This window comes from Danio aesculapii, chromosome 8, assembly GCF_903798145.1.
Source record: "Danio aesculapii chromosome 8, fDanAes4.1, whole genome shotgun sequence".
NCBI classification, from domain to species: domain Eukaryota; kingdom Metazoa; phylum Chordata; class Actinopteri; order Cypriniformes; family Danionidae; genus Danio; species Danio aesculapii.
The window spans coordinates 39598192-39616656 of NC_079442.1; the positions used below are offsets into that span (position 1 = coordinate 39598192).

Here is an 18465-nt window from a genome sequence, read left to right on the forward strand (position 1 = left end):
TCAGTGTATTGAGAACTGAAGATGAGTCATGATCAGACCCACACAGAATCTGTGCCTGCAGGATTTCACATAAAGCTCCACAGGTTTCTGCAGAATCTGACCATGCGTCATTCAGCTTTCCCACATTTGTGACCCTCTTAAGTGTCAGTTTTTGAAGACTAGATTTGTATATAGCTTGAAAGTTGTATAAGCTTTCCAATGACGTATGGTTTGTTAGGATATAACAATATTTGGTGGAGATACAACTATTTGAAAATCTGGACTCTGACGGTTAAGAAAAATTTAAATCGTGATAAATTTGCCTAAAAAGTTGTCTAAATGTGGAGTTTAGCAATGCCAACTACTAATCAAAATTTTTCAATTAAGTTTTGATATATTTACTTCCTGGCCTTTTCTACCTTGCGATGTAGAGGCTGAACAAAGCCACAGCCACCTTTTCCTGTCTGCAGCCACTGTTCTGGCACAGTTTGGGTCTACTCCTCTCTTTTGGAATGCTGGGTTAAGTCCATTTTTATTTGAAGCCTGCCTCTTGGACATCTTCCTTGGATTCTTGTCCAAAGCATCTGCTTTGGAACCCTGTGGTTTTTTTTTTTATCCTGACAACATGACCAAACCACCTCTTCTTATGACTGTCAATTATTTCAGTCAGTGGTTCAACTTGTAGGTTTGTCCTGATGGTCTGGTTCCTACGAGTTGTAGCTCGTACCACATCTAACACCTGCAAGTCTCTATGATGGACATCCAGCGTTCTCCAGTCTCCGGCGCATAGACTGCAGCTCCACACAGGAAGTTTGTCCAGAGGAAAAATAGTCATGCCCAACAAAGCCTGGTTTCTCTCGAGTCTTTTTTCCCTTCACTTCATCAGTTGGTGAAGTTTTGTTCCTCGCCACTGTCACCACTGGCTTGCTTGGTTTGGGACTTGTAGAGCTGCACATTGATGAATTTGCTCTTCAGTGTTTTAACCTTCAGCAAAGAAATTTGACCCACACTGAACTGAACTAAACTGAACTCCAACTCTGAAAACTGGACTTTACTAGAACTTCTATATGATATTAAGCGGCTTTGATACAATTTACATTGTAGCGCTATATAAATAAACTTGAATTGAACTGAATCTCCCTCACCTGCAATCTGTTGTTCCTGCTGCTAGTAAGTGCCAAAAACTCACACGCATAAGTAAGAGTAAACACATAGGAGTTATAAACAGCTAGCTTTGTTCTGCTGGAGATTTCTCTCTTTCCCAAATTACCAGAAAGGCTGCGTTTAAAGCGTAATATAGTCTGGCAGACGTGGTGACCTTCACTTTGAGATCCTTATAGGGTTTCCCATTCTCACTTAACACTGTTCTAAGGTAAATGAACTCCTCAAGACAATGTAGTCCAGCTTTATGGAGTGTTGGACATGTTTGATATTTACTGTATTGGGAATTTGTAAAATGTCTTCATGGAAGATGATATTTACGTGAAGGTCCAGTGAAGTGCTTTGAAATTTTTATTTGATGTTTTGACGTAATCTCAACTGAAACATAAAGAGAGGGTGGGACATAGTGTAGATCCTCCACTTTTAAAAAAACAGCCAATAGCGTTTTGTTTTGTCTCTGCTCTGCCAGTGTCAGTGGTTGAGTTTAATCGTATAAAATGTGTACCATCTTGAAGAGGGCAGGGCATGTCAGAGAGTAGAGAGCATTTGACTGGTCAAGAGAAACTGACGTATGACGTGAATAAAACTGTTGACGCATTTAGGTGGAAGTGACAAACTACAAGCTTTACATGTTTATATCAGTTTTATATCTCCTAAATTCAAATTTTGGTGTGCACTAGCTTAAAGACATCCTAAAAACTAACAATACTGATACTAACATCTGAAAAACTTTATTTTAATTTCATAAGACCTTTAATATTCAAATGATTTTGGCATAAAAGGAAAAAAGTCAACAATTTTGACCCATACAGTGTATTTTTGGCTTTTGGCTAAGAATACCAGTGAAACATAAGACTGGTTTTGTTGTCCACATTCATGAAATACTTCACATGCTAACTTAAGTAATTACTGCAGTTGCCAATAGGAATGTAGCAGCTGAATGGAAGGATAATGGATTGAATCAATACACTGATAGATTGACATAACCCTAGAATGATCAATAATAACACAAAGAATGTCAGAACGATATATCAAAAGAAAGAAAGCAAGACCAATCAACTGAGAGAATTACAGACAGAAAAAGCAATATACACTGACAGATGGACCGAACAAGAATAGAAAGAATGATTGAGCAACAGACAGAATGAATGAAAGACAGAGAGACAGAGTGATTAAGAATAGATGAAAGGAAAGACGCAGAACTAAATACAATGGTAGACAGAATACTACAACAAATGCTAGAACAATAAAATGAATGACATAATTATGGACCAAAAAAAACAACAACAATGAATCACACAATAAAATGAACGATAGACAAATATAAGAAGGAATAAAGGAAGGAAGGATGGAATGATGGATGGGATGGATGGAGAATAATTTGTGTATGGAGTCAGTATTGGATGGATAGATAGATGGAACGACGTGTATGGAATGATTATTGGATGGATGGATTGATGAATGGAATGATGAATGGAATGACCAAATGACTTGTGTATGAAATGATTATTGGATGGATGGATGGGTGGAATGATAGATGGATGGAATAACAGTATGAATTGTATGGAATCATTATTGGATGGATGAATTGATGAAATGATGGATGGATGGAATGATGGATGGATGGAAAAACAGAATGACTTGTGTATGGAATGATTACTGAATGGATGAACAGATGAATGGATGGATGGAATGATGGATGAATGGATGGATGGATGGATGGATGAAATGATAGTTGGATGGAACGACAGAATTACTTGTGTATGGAATGATTATTGGATGGATAAATGGATGGGTGGAATGATGGATGGATGGATGGATGAAATTATGGATGGACGAAACGACAGAATGACTTGTGTATGGAATGATTATTGGATGGATGGATGGAAAGACAAAATGACTTGTGTATGGAATGATTATTGGATGGATGGATGGATTGATGAATGGTATGATGGATGGAATGATGGATGGAATGACAGAATGACTTGTGTATGGAATGATTATTAGATGGATAGATGGATGGATGAAATGATGGATGGATGGAATGATGGATGGATGGAACGACAGATAGACTTGTGTATGGAATGAGTATTGGATGGATGGATGGATGGATGGAACGACAGAATGACCTGTGTATGGAATGATTATTGGATAAATGTATGGATGAATGGATGGGTTGATGAATGGAATGATGGACGAATGGAATGATGGATGATGGAAAGATGGATGGAATGATGGATGGATGGATGGAATGACAAAATGACTTGTGTATGGAAGGATTATTGGATGGATGGTTAAAATGATGGATGGATGGAATGATGGATGAATGGATGGAACGACAGAATGACATGTGTATGGAATGATTATTGGATAAATGTATGGATGAATGGATGGGTTGATGAATGGAATGATGGACGAATGGAATGATGGATGATGGAAAGATGGATGGAATGATGGATGGATGGATGGAATGACAGAATGACTTGTGTATGGAAGGATTATTGGATGGATGGTTAAAATGATGGATGGATGGATGGAATGATGGATGAATGGATGGAACGACAGAATGACATGTGTATGGAATGATTATGGGATAGATAGATGGATGGATGAGAACAACAAACCATACACTGATGGAAAGAACACTAGAACAATTGCTAGAATTATAGAATCCAAGTTAATGACAGAAGAATAAAATGTATAATAGATGTATAACAAAAGAATGAGAGGTGGATAAATAGACTGAGAGAATGTTGGGTGAATGAATAGAACAAAAGCTTCAAAAACAATTTAGCTCATCGCTATGAGTCAAAATACTTTTCTCAAGTGTATAGTAAACATCATAGTTGTTCTGATTGGCTGTGATGGTCACATCAACCGAGAGCAGAACAAAAATGACACTAGAATCGTGTCACATCTGGTTAAGGCAGAGAGCTGGGTGTGTTTAAAAAGTGGCAAAACAAATCCGACAGCTAGAAAAAGACCACTGCTCAACACACAGTCTATTAATAAACAATGAAAACACACACGCTGTATGCTTCCATGACATCTGTTATAACGACGACTCCAGTAATAGCACTATTGATAACGCAGCCATTCTTTCAGAAAATGTCCCCATTTAGCCAGCAGCAGTCATTGTTCACATGAGAAATGATAGAAACACTCGCTCTGTAATGCCAGATTTGAGCCATCTTATCCAATGTATTGGAATTTAGTGGTAAAATATTCATTGCTCTCGTCTCTCGCTGCACTGAAAGACTGCAGTCAGATTTGAGCTCGGCCAGCTGTCAGGCCAGACACAGTCACTGTGACAAGGTGCTGACGCTGCCCGTGGTGACATACTCCATCTACGCCCTGGGCTCCCACAACCTGCTCTTCGGGATGATGCTCACAGAGCGTAACAGAGCGGAAAGAATCATCAAATCAAACTCATCCTTTGGGAATCCAAAGAGGCGAGAATCCATGTTCAGCACCAGAAACAGGCTTGTGCCACTTCTGCCAGAATGTATGCATCTAATTTTTTTTATTATTATTATTCAAAAGTTTGTTAAACAATTTCCACAATATCTCAACATACAGAGTGGGGCTGCACAATATATCATTTCAGCATCACAATGTACACTATCGCCTATCCAAGTTTTAGGAACAACAAATGATAACTTGACTTCTAGTTGATCATTTAGTATCAGAAGTGGCAGAAGTGGGGAATTTTCCCGTAAGATGTGTGTGAGGTGTGTGACACACACAGGTAAGGATGGCGGCAGCAAAATAAGGTGGACATAAAGAGCTTTTTTCAACGAAAATTGTAAGTCACAAAAACTCAAGTTCGCTATTGAATGAGTCTGTCATGACAATGCCGCTTTGCCAGTGTTTTTACCGATTTTATGGTCAGTCTATCGTAATAGCAGACTGATGTAGTCTGTGAACAACATTCCCTAAAACTAACTGCAGAATAAACACCTACATGTAAAAGTATATGACCCTGCCAGTTCTCCTAATCTCTTGGAGTAACATCTCCAATTTCGGTTGAAATAATTTGTCAGAAAAACTACAGCCTGTGCTCCATCTTTTAATAATACAATGATATTTGTACGAAAACTAAACGAAAGTCTTTATTAAACTCTCTCTTTATCAGTTAATAAACATTAGTTTAACATTACACTTTCAGGCCTGTAGCCAGCTTATTGAAAGGAGGGGTAATTTGTTTCCTGAAAAACTGAACCTTTTTGCAGTTATTCACCTGATTAATTATTCATTCTGTTTAATTAAGGTAAAAATATTACATTTTAGTGACATATTAAGAACTCATTTTTGCTGGATTATCTTGTTGGATAGTTATTATAACTGCACTTTTTGTTGTCTCAAAAACATTTCCTACCATTTTGTCAAATTGCTTTATTTACACATGTGCACATAGAAATTAGAACTTTAAATTCTCAGAATAAAGAAATGAAAAGTTCAGATGCCAGAACCTCTAAATGCCATGTAAAATGAGCATTTTTCTCAGCCTCGTATATTTATGTTCAGTTATTTCACTTTAAAGGTAATGGAAAGTACGTATTCGTCACTACAAAGGTAAAATCCTGAGTCCACACACAGGAGTTGGAGAAAAATGCAAATTTTAGAAAAAATATTAAATGGTATTTAGAGGTTTTTGCATCTAAACTCTACAAATATGAAAATATACTTATTTTTAAAATACTATTTTTTATCATAATTTTCTTTGGGAAATCTGTTAAAACTTGATTTAAATTAAAGACTGAAGCCTATTGGCAAATAACAAACTGGCCAGCACATTCAACCTTCCTCAGTGAGTAATTTGGCCATTTGAATAATAAGATAAATTCAAACATAATAAAAATCCAACTTCTGGTCTTTCAAACCACCTAAACCCCCTTGGCTATGCACCTGACTATTTACTTTAACTTAATAAATTGTATAAAGAAAGGATTAATTAAAGTTAAATAATTAATAGCAATTTATAAAATATATAATATAAAAAAACATTATTCATTCTTGGCGGGGGTGCGGGGGGATTGTATTCACTCGTCCCCACCAATGTCAAGTGCAAACCTACACCCTTGCATTAACCCTCATCTGTGTAATAAACAAACGAGTTGAGAATCAAAAGACATGTGAAAGAGAAAGCATAAATCAGACCGGTACTGCTCTTAAAGTGACAGCGCGCAATATTCCTGCTGTTGACTGTTTTTATCATTAATCAAACAACAAAAGGACAAAATCCCTCACTACTCTTGACTGAAGGACTTTTGTAGCTAAAGTTTTTTTCTTACAGTAAAGATGCTTAAAGCACAGTCTGTTTCATATTTTTATTCTATTGTTTTTATTTCCCTTTCCTTATTTACAGGGAGGAAAATTACTGTATATATACAGTTAAAGTCAGAATTATTACCCCTCCTGAATTATTAGCGACCCTTTTCCCCCCAATTTCTGTTTAATGGAAAGAAGATTTTTATTCAACCCATTTCTAAATATAATAGTTTTACTAACTCATTTCTAATAACTGATTTCTTTTATCTTTGCCATGACGACAGCACATAATATTTTACAAGATATTTTTCAAAATACAAGCATTCAGATTATAGTGCGATTCAAAGGCTTAATTAGGGTAATTAGGCAAGACATTGTATAACAGTAGTTTCTTCTGCAGACAATCAAAAAATATGTTGCTTAAGGGGGCTAATATTGGCAAATAGGTTTCAAAATATTAAAAACTGCTTTTATTAAACAAATAAGCCTTCCTCCAGAAGAAAAAATATTATAGGAAATACTGTGAAAAATTCCTTGCTCTGTTAAACATAATTTGTGAAATCTTTATTTAAAAAAAAAATAATAATTTCACAGGAGGGCTGATCATTTTTACTTCAACTGATAATCGTTTTGAATAATCGTGATTACAATTATGACCAAAATAATCGTGATGATGATTTTTCCCATAATCAAGCAGCCCTACAGAGCACACACACATCTTTGCTGATTTGTGTTATCTGTGTCATTACGCCGCATTTTCTTTGCCTTGCCTCTGCGTGTTTTACCCTTGCTTTGTTTTGTTTGTTTATTTATGCCGTCTGCTGCCTGCCTTGTGACCATCCGCCTGTTTACTGACCACGACTCTGGATTTGCCTGTGTATATCAGTTTGCCCCTGTGTCGACTGTTGCTTGCCTGACCATTCTATGTTTAATAAATCCTACATTTGGATCCGCACCTCTGCGTCCCGTCATATTACTGGTTTATAGTTATACACATATTTGTGGTGTCATTGCAGAGTTATAAAAGCATAAAAGAGTGAAAGTTTATTATTTGCATATGTTTTGTGACTGTATAGCGTTTTTTTAGTATTCAGTCATCAAAAATTGTACCGGATGAAACTTTTATTATGATTGATTTTATTATTTATACAATGAAGACTATGCAGTATTATTTTACATGGGATTATTCAGACACTTTATTTTTTTTTAAATGTACAACTCACGCTATTAGCACACCATTAACAAACCATTAATTAAGATTTTTAACTCAATAAACTACTAATTAGCTGCTTGTTAATAGTTAGTAAGGTAGTAGTTGGGTTTAGATTTTGACGACGTCAAATTACATTGCTATTTGGTTGATATTTAGGTTGTGTTGTAAAGTGACCATAATCCAATGTCTGAAAGATGTCATGGTGATAACATCCACACAACGTCAATGTGTAACATGATTAGACGTTGATATTTGGTTGATTTTAGGTTGGACATTGATGTCGGCCTGATGTTGGGTTCTGACCTCAACCCGATTTTCATTTCCAAACAAAATCCAACACCCCCCGACGTTGGGGTACAACCTCAATTTGACATCATGTTGACATCCTGTGCCTGCAGGGTACTTTATAACTACTAATAAACAGTTAATACATTAATAATAGGCAATTAATGAGCCAGTAGTTAATAGCTTGAATTGTGACCTAAACTAAATTATTATAAAAATTTAACATTTTTACAGTCAAAAATGAATCTAAAACAAAAAATTCCTTTCAAATAGAGTTTTTCAAGTCATCTGGGGAAATTATATTTGTATCACAATATATAAATCACAGAAAAGCAAAATATTGCAATGCTGGATTTTTCCAATATAGTACAGCCCAGAGTCAACACAGAGTCAAACATCTCTGGATTGAAGGTCCATCTCCAGGGCTGAGGTAAGTCTGGGTTGACTTAAAACCCTTATAGCATGAAACTCAAATTTTTCACAGTCTCGACCCAAAAGAGGAACAAGTAAGGCAAGAGGCAGCAGCTCTTTTTATCTCTCGCTTGCTCTCATCCAGCAAGAGCTCCTGCTAGGTTTGTTTCCCAGCTGTGCATCAGAAGGGTTTCCGTTACATTTCGTGAGAAACTGTCCACATCTCGTTGTGTGCTCTGAGTTTTATTGCTCAAATTGCAGCATACCTCTATACACAAGGTTAAACTCAAGCGTGGGTGTTCCCTTAGAGCAACTGTGTGTTATTACACCACAGAAACAACCATGCTCCTTAAAGTCACGCGCACATACACAATGCCACACATGAGAGTTGACTTAACCTGAACCAGGTTACAATGGCCAACTAAAACTAAAACCATTAATCCAAAATAACTGTTAATGCCTCAAATAAAACAAATATGGAAAAAAGTATATAAATATAATATACTCACCGGCCACTTTATTAGGTACACCTTACTAGTACCTGGTTGGACCCTCTTTTGCTTCAGAACTGCCTTAATCCTTTGTGGCATAGATTTAACAAGGTTTTGGAAATATTCCTCAGAGATTTTGGTCCATATTGACATGATAATATCATGCTGTTGCTGCAGATTTGTCGGCTGCACATCCATGATTCAAATCTTCATTTTACCACATTTAAAAAAGTGCTCTATTGGATTGAGCTATGGTGACTGTGGAGGCTTTTTGAGTACAATGAACTCATTGTCATGTTCAAGAAACCAGTCTGAGATGATTCACACTTTATGACACTGCGCGTTGTCCTGCTGGAAGTAGCCATTAGAAGATGGGTACACTGTGGTCATAAAGGGATGGACATGGTCAGCAACAATACTCAGGTAGGCTGTGGCGTTGACACAATGCTTAATTGGTACTAATGTGCCCAAAGTGTGCCAAGAAAATATCCTCTACACCATTACACCACCACCACCAGCCTGAACCATTAATGCAAGGCAGGATAGACTCATGGTTTCATGTTGTTAACACCAAATTCTGACCCTACCATCTCAATGTTGTTGCAGAAATTGAGACTCATCAGACCAGGCAACGTTTTTCCAATCTTCTATCGTGCAATTTTGGTGAACCTATGTGAATTGTAGGCTTAGTTTCCTGTTCTTAGCTGACAGGAGTGGCACCGGGTGTGGTCTTCTGCTGCTGTAGCCCATCAGCCTCAAGCTTGGACGTGTTGTGCATTCAGAGATGCTCTTCTGCATACATCGGTTGTAACGAGTGATTATTTGAGTTACTGTTGCCTTTCCATCAACTCGAACCAGTCTGGCCATTCTCCTCAGACCTCTGGCATCAACAAGGCCTTTGCACCCACAGGACTGCCACTCACTGGATATTTTTCTCTTTTTCAGACCATTCTCTGTAAACCCTAGAGATAGTTGTGAGTGAAAATTCCAGTAGATCAGCTGTTTCTAAAATACTCAGACCAGCCAGTCTGGCACCAACAACCATGCCATGTTCAAAGTCACTTAAATCACCTTTCTTTCCCAGAAACCTGACCATGATCTTGACCATGTCTACATGCCTAAATGCATGAGTTGCTGCAATGTGATTGGCTGATTAGAAACTTGCGTTAACAAGCAGTTAGACAAACATGACCAGTGACCAGTATATTTGCAAAAAGTGGTCATGACAAGAGAAATCTAATTGACTTTGATCTTTTTCAATGCACCATTGAAGCATCCTGCAATTTTCATAACTTAAAATGTCCTAGTTACATGCAAAGCATTATATAATCAAGCCTCAAAGAGGGTTCGTTTGGATACAAAGTGGCAAGTGACGCCACAAGTGCAAATGTATTCACTTAAGACACTTGCACTTGTGGATGGTTTATTTTTAATGGTGTCAGAGGATTATATATATTTTTTTCTCAGAGCATTTCAGAGCAAAACAAAGTGTATAAAGGAGAGATCGCCAAGAGAGAAAGCAGTCAGCCGTACTGGATCTGACAGCAGCTGCATTGCAAACCCTAAATAAAAAAATAGTAGAATCGCATGATGTTCAAAGACAAAAACATCCAGCAATTTTCACAGCTAAATCAAACAAAAGTAGCGATGTTTTGATTGATGAAACACGAAGACAACACAGAACTGCAACAACATGTTATTTATCTGTTCTCTTCTAGCTGCCTTGTGTCTTTTTATAAGATTGTCTAATGCAATGCTAATCGACAAAGCCTGTAGCACATATTTTTTGTATTTTGCTGTCTCATTTTATTATAATTGGTTTAACTGTTTTAAACACCTGGCTGATGTCATGTGGTTTAATTGTTGCGTAAAAACTTTTTGCGTTTTTGACATCTGTTGCCAGAATTGGATTGTTTTATAATTTTATGAAGCAACTCGGTGCAAGATCATTGGAATGTATACGAAGGGCATTACATACAAAGGCAAAGAAAGTGTAATGAATGGTCTGATCACAGACATTAGTTTTTAACAACATAGACTCATTCTGACAACGTAGCCCTATATACATTTCTGGAGATCACAAATTATGTAGCCAGAAGTACATATGGCTGCATTTCGTCTTTTAAACGAAAACTACGAGGCGGTATGATGCCGTTCCTTTTCGCGCTTACCAACATATGGACGGCTAACCTACTGTTACCAGTTTGTCCAGTAGCTCGCCATGTATGTCAGCGGACTTGAGATGCAGAGAGAAGTTGACCACAACAACGGGGATCGAGTCCAGTGAATAACGGTTCCAGAAAGCGAGTTAGACAAAAACAGAAGCCAGGGTGAGAAGAGAGAGTGAGTCAGTCAGTGGACAGTGACCTCTGGTGGATTTACGCAAGAACAGCAGGCGGGAATGGCACTCACAAGAGAAATTTGAGATCTCAAAAAGCACACAGCGGCTTCTGGTGAATTTGCAAAAAGAAAAACGGCAAAAAAACATAACTCCTGGGATGTATTTGGCACTCTCCAGAAATGTGGGGTTATTTTAAACAGTAGTATAAAAAGGCTACCACAGGCACCAACACAGGGTTCAGTTTCCACTCTTAACCAAATATCAAATTCCCTCACTTTTCATTATGCAAGCAACTATGGAAAATTTTCCTCAGAATTTGAAAACAAGTTCAAACAAACAATAGCACTAGTCTTCAAAGAGTCTTCAAAATGGGTAGTTTTTCTTGTAATTTACATTTGCTTGACATCTATGCCTTAAGCCTGGGTTGCACTGTAAGATTTTTAGTAATCCTAAACTATTGTAGCATGTCAGACTGCATGAACATGATTGGCATCTCACACTGTAAGATCCCAGCTGTCATAATGTCAAAGTGAACAACAAGAAAAGACGTGACAAACCCATACAAAAAAATGAGTTTGATGTCATCCATCTTTGTCTGTGACACTGTAACTATCCCACATTCTGAAATGTTACCTCACAGCAAACATAAACAAACTGAAGCAGTAATTTTGCTCACAGCGTGTACTAAAACTGAAAAAAAAAAAAAAAAAAAACACATTTTCACATTTACCCGCCCTGGTTTGAAGCTGTTACACTGATTGCATTATCAGATTTGATGCTCATATTGGTTTTTGATTGGATGCTTGTTGCCAAAGTTATTTACTATTAAGACTATCAATCAACTGTTGGTGAACATATCAAACTAAAATTAAAAGACCACAGATTTTAGCGTAGAATTACCGGAATCAACTTGGATTTCCCAAACTAGTCTCAGATGATCAAATCTTGGTTGAAAGTATAAGCCAGCCTTTAGTTTATAGGTAAAATTTTCATACATTCATTTTCAACTGATCTTCCAGGGCTGCGACACGGGGGCAGCATTCTTAGGAGAAAACCCCAGACTTCCCTCTCCCCAGACGCTTTCTCTTGCCCAGCCGGGATTCGAACCAGTGACCTTCTTGCTGTGAGGCAGGCTAACCACTGAGCCTCCGTGCCACCCCTATTTTAAACTAAATAAAAAACAATTGAAATTATTAATAAAGCTAAAATAAAATCTCCAAGATGCTAAACCAACCCTGTCCTGAATGTCCTTAAGTAGCACGCACGCACACACACATACGTGAACGAGTCTCACACATGTTCTCAATGTCATTAATAAGCTAGGCAGAGCCACTCATGGGACTTTACAGAGAGCCATATGTTCAAAAGGTGAATTTGGAAGTGCAAGTAGAGCCAAAAATACTTGGCGCTGCTGAGGATCATGGAAAAAACGGAGGTGGTTCAGTACCTGAGGGTTTTGGTGGTCATGTCGGCAGCCGTGATGCCGTGATAGATGAGTGTCTCATTCCACACTGGATTCAGCGTGTTCTTTAAAGTCTTAGTGCGCAGTTTATTTGCCTGAAAGACAAATAGAGAGAGAGAAAGAGAGAGAGAGAGAGTATTGAGACTGATAACGAATTTAATTTAAAGACACACCAGGTCAAGACCAGTGCGCAGAAAAGCTGTTCAAGCTAAATTTCTGCTGTATTCACAACAGATGTGCAGGATTTTTTCATTTTATCCTGCCATCAGTTTAATGTTGATGAAGGCAGATTATGGTAAATGAGGAAGTGCATGCAAGCAGTCATTAATTACACCTAAACCACTTCTCCCATATAGCTATTCATCACTATCTGATAAAGTATCTTTCTAGAAAATGGTTTTCTTATAAGCATGTCTTATAATGCATACTTTAGATAGCTCAATGAGATATAACAGACATCATCTTTGTTACTGTGGAACCACCAATTTAAGGAAAACATATTGCAGGGCAGCTGGTAACTATGCTATTATTATTATTTTTATTATTATAGATATTTATATCATTTTATTTTACTATCTAATGTGCTGATTTGAAGCTCAGTTGTGCTGCTTCATATGCTTGTGTAGTTAAAAGTGTGTTAAAATAATAATCATCAATGACACATTAACTTAATTTAATTGAGAAGGCATCTCTAATATTTTAATTTGCTATTTTATAGTATTTATTTCGGTCACACTTTAGTTTGATCCGTTTGTTTTAGGTTCGCTTGTTGAATTAAGTTACATTGTATCAACATGCACACTAATACTCATTAGATTATAAGTAGACTGTTAGGTTGGGGTTAGGGTTAGTGTAAGTTGACATGTATTTCTTATAGTCTGTTAAACGTCTGTTGAAAGAGCAGCATCAACAGATATTAAGCATACAGTCTACTAATACTCAAATGGACCATCAAAATAGTGTTACCTATATTTCAAATAAATGCAGTTATGTTGAACCATTTTATACAGAATCTGAATGCACAATTTATCCAGGTTTCCAAAAGAAAATGACATAAAAACTGCACGAATTATTCTAAAAAATGAAATATTATTGATTACTTAATGCTATTAGTAAATGTTAGAGCAGCAAATCTAAACGTGTCGAGCAAGAATCCTTCAACTTTATGCAAATGAAATGCGACTTTCTTAAACGACGAGATCCTCTCTTAGCTAGCTCAGAGGCCAGTTTTATTCTCTATACTGTAGACCAACACATACATGTGTCTGCAGCAGGTCTTCATCCAGACTGACAGGCAACTACAAAGTCGCTGCTTGTGTGAATGAGGCATCAGGCGGCACAGAATCGTCATTCATCTATAAATGATATCACAACATGAGCTCAGGACTACTTAAGTGGTATCTAAGGTGGTACTACAAAGTAGTAAATGCTTTACTGTTCCAACATTTTTTAGATGTGTTGCAGGAACCAAAATTGTAATATGTGTTACGAAAAACCAACAAAAAAAAAAACATGAGGAAACACATTAAATAATGTTTGTTTAATTGTCTGCAATCAAATACAAGTCAAAGTAAATTTAAAAATCACTACTTTTTTTATTTGCGTTTTCCACTGTCACAACTTTTTTTGACTTACGGTTGTAATAATAATAATGTATTTTTGAAAATGTACATTATATATCCAAACAAGATACATTTTTCTAAGAAGCAAAGTCAAAAAATTATTTATTAAAAAAATATGCAAACCATATACCCACATGGTTTTATAAATGTAAAAACAAATATATTGACATTTAGCTACTCTATATTGCCCAAAAACAAGAATGTGTCTTTCATTACAATGTTTTAGTCACGTTTAGTCATTTTTACTGGACTACGAAACAAAAAAAACTGATGAATTTGAAGTCCAGGTGAATTTGAAGTGCTTTCTGAAACATTGTGCAATCAGAATGGAACCCTCATTTGTCAGCATTCACCCAGCGGATCGTTTCCAGGACTTTCACTCAATGTCAACACAGAATGGCACCATGAGCCTATTACTGGGACATTCCCCCTGGAGCAGCAGGAGTTAAGTGCCTCGCTCAAGGGCATAATTGTGATGGTCAAGCAACCCAGCGGATAACAACCTGAGTCTTAACCACTACACCAGACACTGAGCTCCAAACTCACCACCAAACCGCAACGCTCAAAATAAACAGTATCACACATTTCCCCACCTAAGAGTATTGGGGGGAAATAATTAACACCCCAAGCTCCATCTGTGCTGAAATTATAACTGCTATATCAGGTTTCTCAGTATAAAGACTGTTTTTAGGTTTGTGCAGTGGGTTCTGGTGCATTGGTTATGGCTTTTCAGCAAGAAAAGTCTTGTTCGATCCCTGCAAAGTGCAACTGGTGATTCAACATTGTGCTCTTAAACAAAGCATTCAATCACAAGCTGGCCTTGTACTGTAGAAACATCACACAGATCTTTATGATTACAAATTGACACAGACGTCTGCATTAAACATCAGTGGACAGACTGTCTATAAAGGGTAAATTACTGTTAGAGGGCAATCTCAGAAAAGTGCTGACGGGAATGTGAAGTTATGCGGGTGATTATCGACAGCGTGCAAATTAAAGAATGCAGATACCACAATTCATTTCCATAATGACCAATGCAATCTACTATGAACAGTTCAAATTAGTGTGAGGTCGACAACAAGCAGGGTGAATGATAATCAGCTGTGTGTAATCTACTAATAATGCTGCCGCAAAATGGCTTTAAGGTGCAGTATGTAAGTTTGACACCCAGTGGTTGAACTAGGTATTACATTCCTGGACCAAAACAAACGTAAGCGCAGGTTGCCAGTCTGACTTAATTTGTGTTGTAAATTAAAGCAACGGCACGCGACAGAGGGAATATTTTCCATATTAAAAGGAGTTTTTGTTCTAACCAACACCTGGAATTGATGTATTAGAAACAAATTCTATTTCTTGCAGCTGAACAACAGGATAAACTGATCACCTCAGGTAAACTTCATGTGCTTTATTCAGTGTTAAATGCTAATAATGTGAGTTTTAATGCTATTTTACATGGCATTTATTGCCATGCTACTGAAAACAGCAGCAGATAGTTCACCTCAGATCTTGAAAATAAAATAAACCTTTTGAAATTGAACTTTAGAACTGTGATTCACTATCAGTGATTCAGCATGAACATTTAATAATGTTAAAGATGTTTAATATGTATTAAATAGATACAAAAAAACCCTTACCATTTCGTGAGTGAGTATATTCTGTGCTTCTGAATAGCTGTATTTAAGTTTCTGTGTTTCGTTTGGTGTAAACAGCAAATCTCGTACCTGTTGTTAGGACATGCGGTTACAATGTTACCTGCTCACTTAATGTTTACGCTTGTAATATTTTTATTATTTGCTAATTAATAACTAATTAATAATTAATAATATTTGTATTTCGGTCATGAGTGCATGCTTTGAGAGTGTTTCTGAAGGAATTAATGAAATAGCCTATGCAGTTTTCCAGCAAGGCAACCCGGGGTGCTTAACTGGCATTGGGCGGGTTAAATGAACCAAAACAAAGACAGACATTCCGGAACGGAAAAAAAAATTCAAAGCAGAATAACTGACTTCAGCATTGTTTTTCAGATAAACAAGAATGTTAACTTTTATACAAATTATACAAACCACACATCTAATTTGACTTTACTATTAGGCTGTATGTACAAACAAACTTCTATTTTACGAGTAAACAGTGTTTTGAACACTTACGATGTATTTTGGTGGCCTACATTTGCAGTTTCAGACTGAATGAATATTTTCCTGCACAGACTGATTGGCTCGATTATGCATTCACAGTGGTATGAACCATTATAGGGGTGATCAAATGAGTATTTATATTATCTACTATTTTAATTGTTAGTTTTATTATTTAAAATACAGATCAGAGCAAACTATTTGTCAGTATTAAAGGACTGACCCCCATATGCCTTGATTTAATGTCCTTCAGGGGGAATCAAGCGTTAGTGGGGTCAAACCTCCTGGAATTCGCACTCTGTCTATAATCCATATTAATAACTCGTGTATAGTAGTCCCACAACATATTTTAAGTCTCTCGATGACACTCGAAAACCCTGTGAGAAAAGTCTAGTGGATTTTTACAGCATCTGGTATAATGTTAATGTTGTTTTCTTGTGTATAATGTTTCACAGCATGCATTTAGTAAATCCTGACAATAGTTTTTTAATGCCAAATGAATGTTTGCTCTGGTGCAAGCTGTTAATAAGCCTGGCGCCAAATATGTTCTGACTGGCTGTGATTTTACACCACATTTGAATTTTTAATGAGAACAAACCATTTATTTTGTCAGAGGAATCATATTACATGCAATTGTTCAGAACATAACAGTAAAATAACTCATTAATACTCGTTAAAAAAACTGCTAAATAATTAATTTGATGAAATTTTATTATTATTATCATTATTAAATAAACACATTCAAACACACATTTTTAAATAAATATAAAGCAAATTATTAGAAATCGTTTATGACTGCTATGCTTAGTCAGTGCACCCATCACTGGCATTAAAAATTTAAAACCATGAATTCATGCAAAAAATTCACCATTTAATGTTATTTAATTAAGAAAATGACAAAATGCAAATTAGCTACACTGAAGTAACTATGTAGTTTGAGACAGTGTTATCATCCACCTGCAGAACCAGCTCAATTTGTGGCCAGGGAGAGATAAGATGTTTAGAAAAAAACTTTAGCCCTACTTAGTCCTTTGTGCAAATCTGCTAAACTGTCCAAATTTAGATTAATGAGTGTGTCAGTGTTTCAGACTTCTTTGCTAGATAAAAAGAAACGACAAAAAATAATAATTTACTACAAAAAATACTGATTGACTTAAATCTGAACCCAAAAATGCCCCACTTCTGTGAATGGGCATGAAGCATGAGGGTACAGATGAAGCGAAAGAGTCAGTCAGGAGCACAGGAGAGGAAACATCATTTATCTGTTCTCCCTCAGGTGAAAGGCAGACATCTGCTCACCTACTTTACAGAGGAGAGAGTGCGGACAGGAGGCTTTCCCAGCTCACCTCACCACTGTCTCTCTCTTTCACACACACACACACGCACACACACACACCTCCTGTATCATATCCGAATACCCAAAAATCTACTCCGCTCACACTTACATTCTTACACTGTTTCACTTAGCTATTGAAATGGGGACAGATATTTATTTTCACTTTTATATTTTTATACATTCAGGAATAAATGAATTAATTGATCAAATAAACAGATGATCAAACTTTCAATCAATCAAGTTGCTCTGGAAATATCAATCAACCAGGAAATAAAGTGAATAAAAGACAGACAGACACTGTAGAGTAATAGAAAAATAGAAAGATGGATAAAAGGATAGACACATAAATAGAACAGCAGAACAATAGATACAGTAGATAGAACGATAGATAGAACGATAGAACGATAGATAGAACGATAGAACGATAGATAGACAGACAGATAGATAGATAGATAGATAGATAGATAGATAGATAGATAGATAGATAGATAGATAGATAGATAGATAGATAGATAGATAGATAGATAGATAGATAGATAGATAGATAGATAGATAGATAGATAGATAGATAGATAGATAGATAGATAGATATAGATAAGAATGACACACAGAACGATAGAAAAAAATGAAAGACAGACAGACAGACACAGACAGACAGACAGACAGACAGACAGACAGACAGACAGACAGACAGATAGATAGATAGATAGATAGATAGATAGATAGATAGATAGATAGATAGATAGATAGATAGATAGATA

General features: G+C 36.5%; 1 protein-coding gene across 1 annotated transcript in view; it reads right to left on the reverse strand.

The window, feature by feature from the left end:
- doc2d (double C2-like domains, delta) overlaps positions 1 to 18465 on the reverse strand; it is a 108713-nt gene that overhangs the window by 67181 nt on the left and 23067 nt on the right. The window contains exon 5 of the mRNA XM_056463953.1: positions 12600 to 12709. Within this exon, the coding sequence (XP_056319928.1) occupies positions 12600 to 12709 (110 nt within the window). The remainder of the gene's footprint in view (positions 1 to 12599; positions 12710 to 18465) is intronic.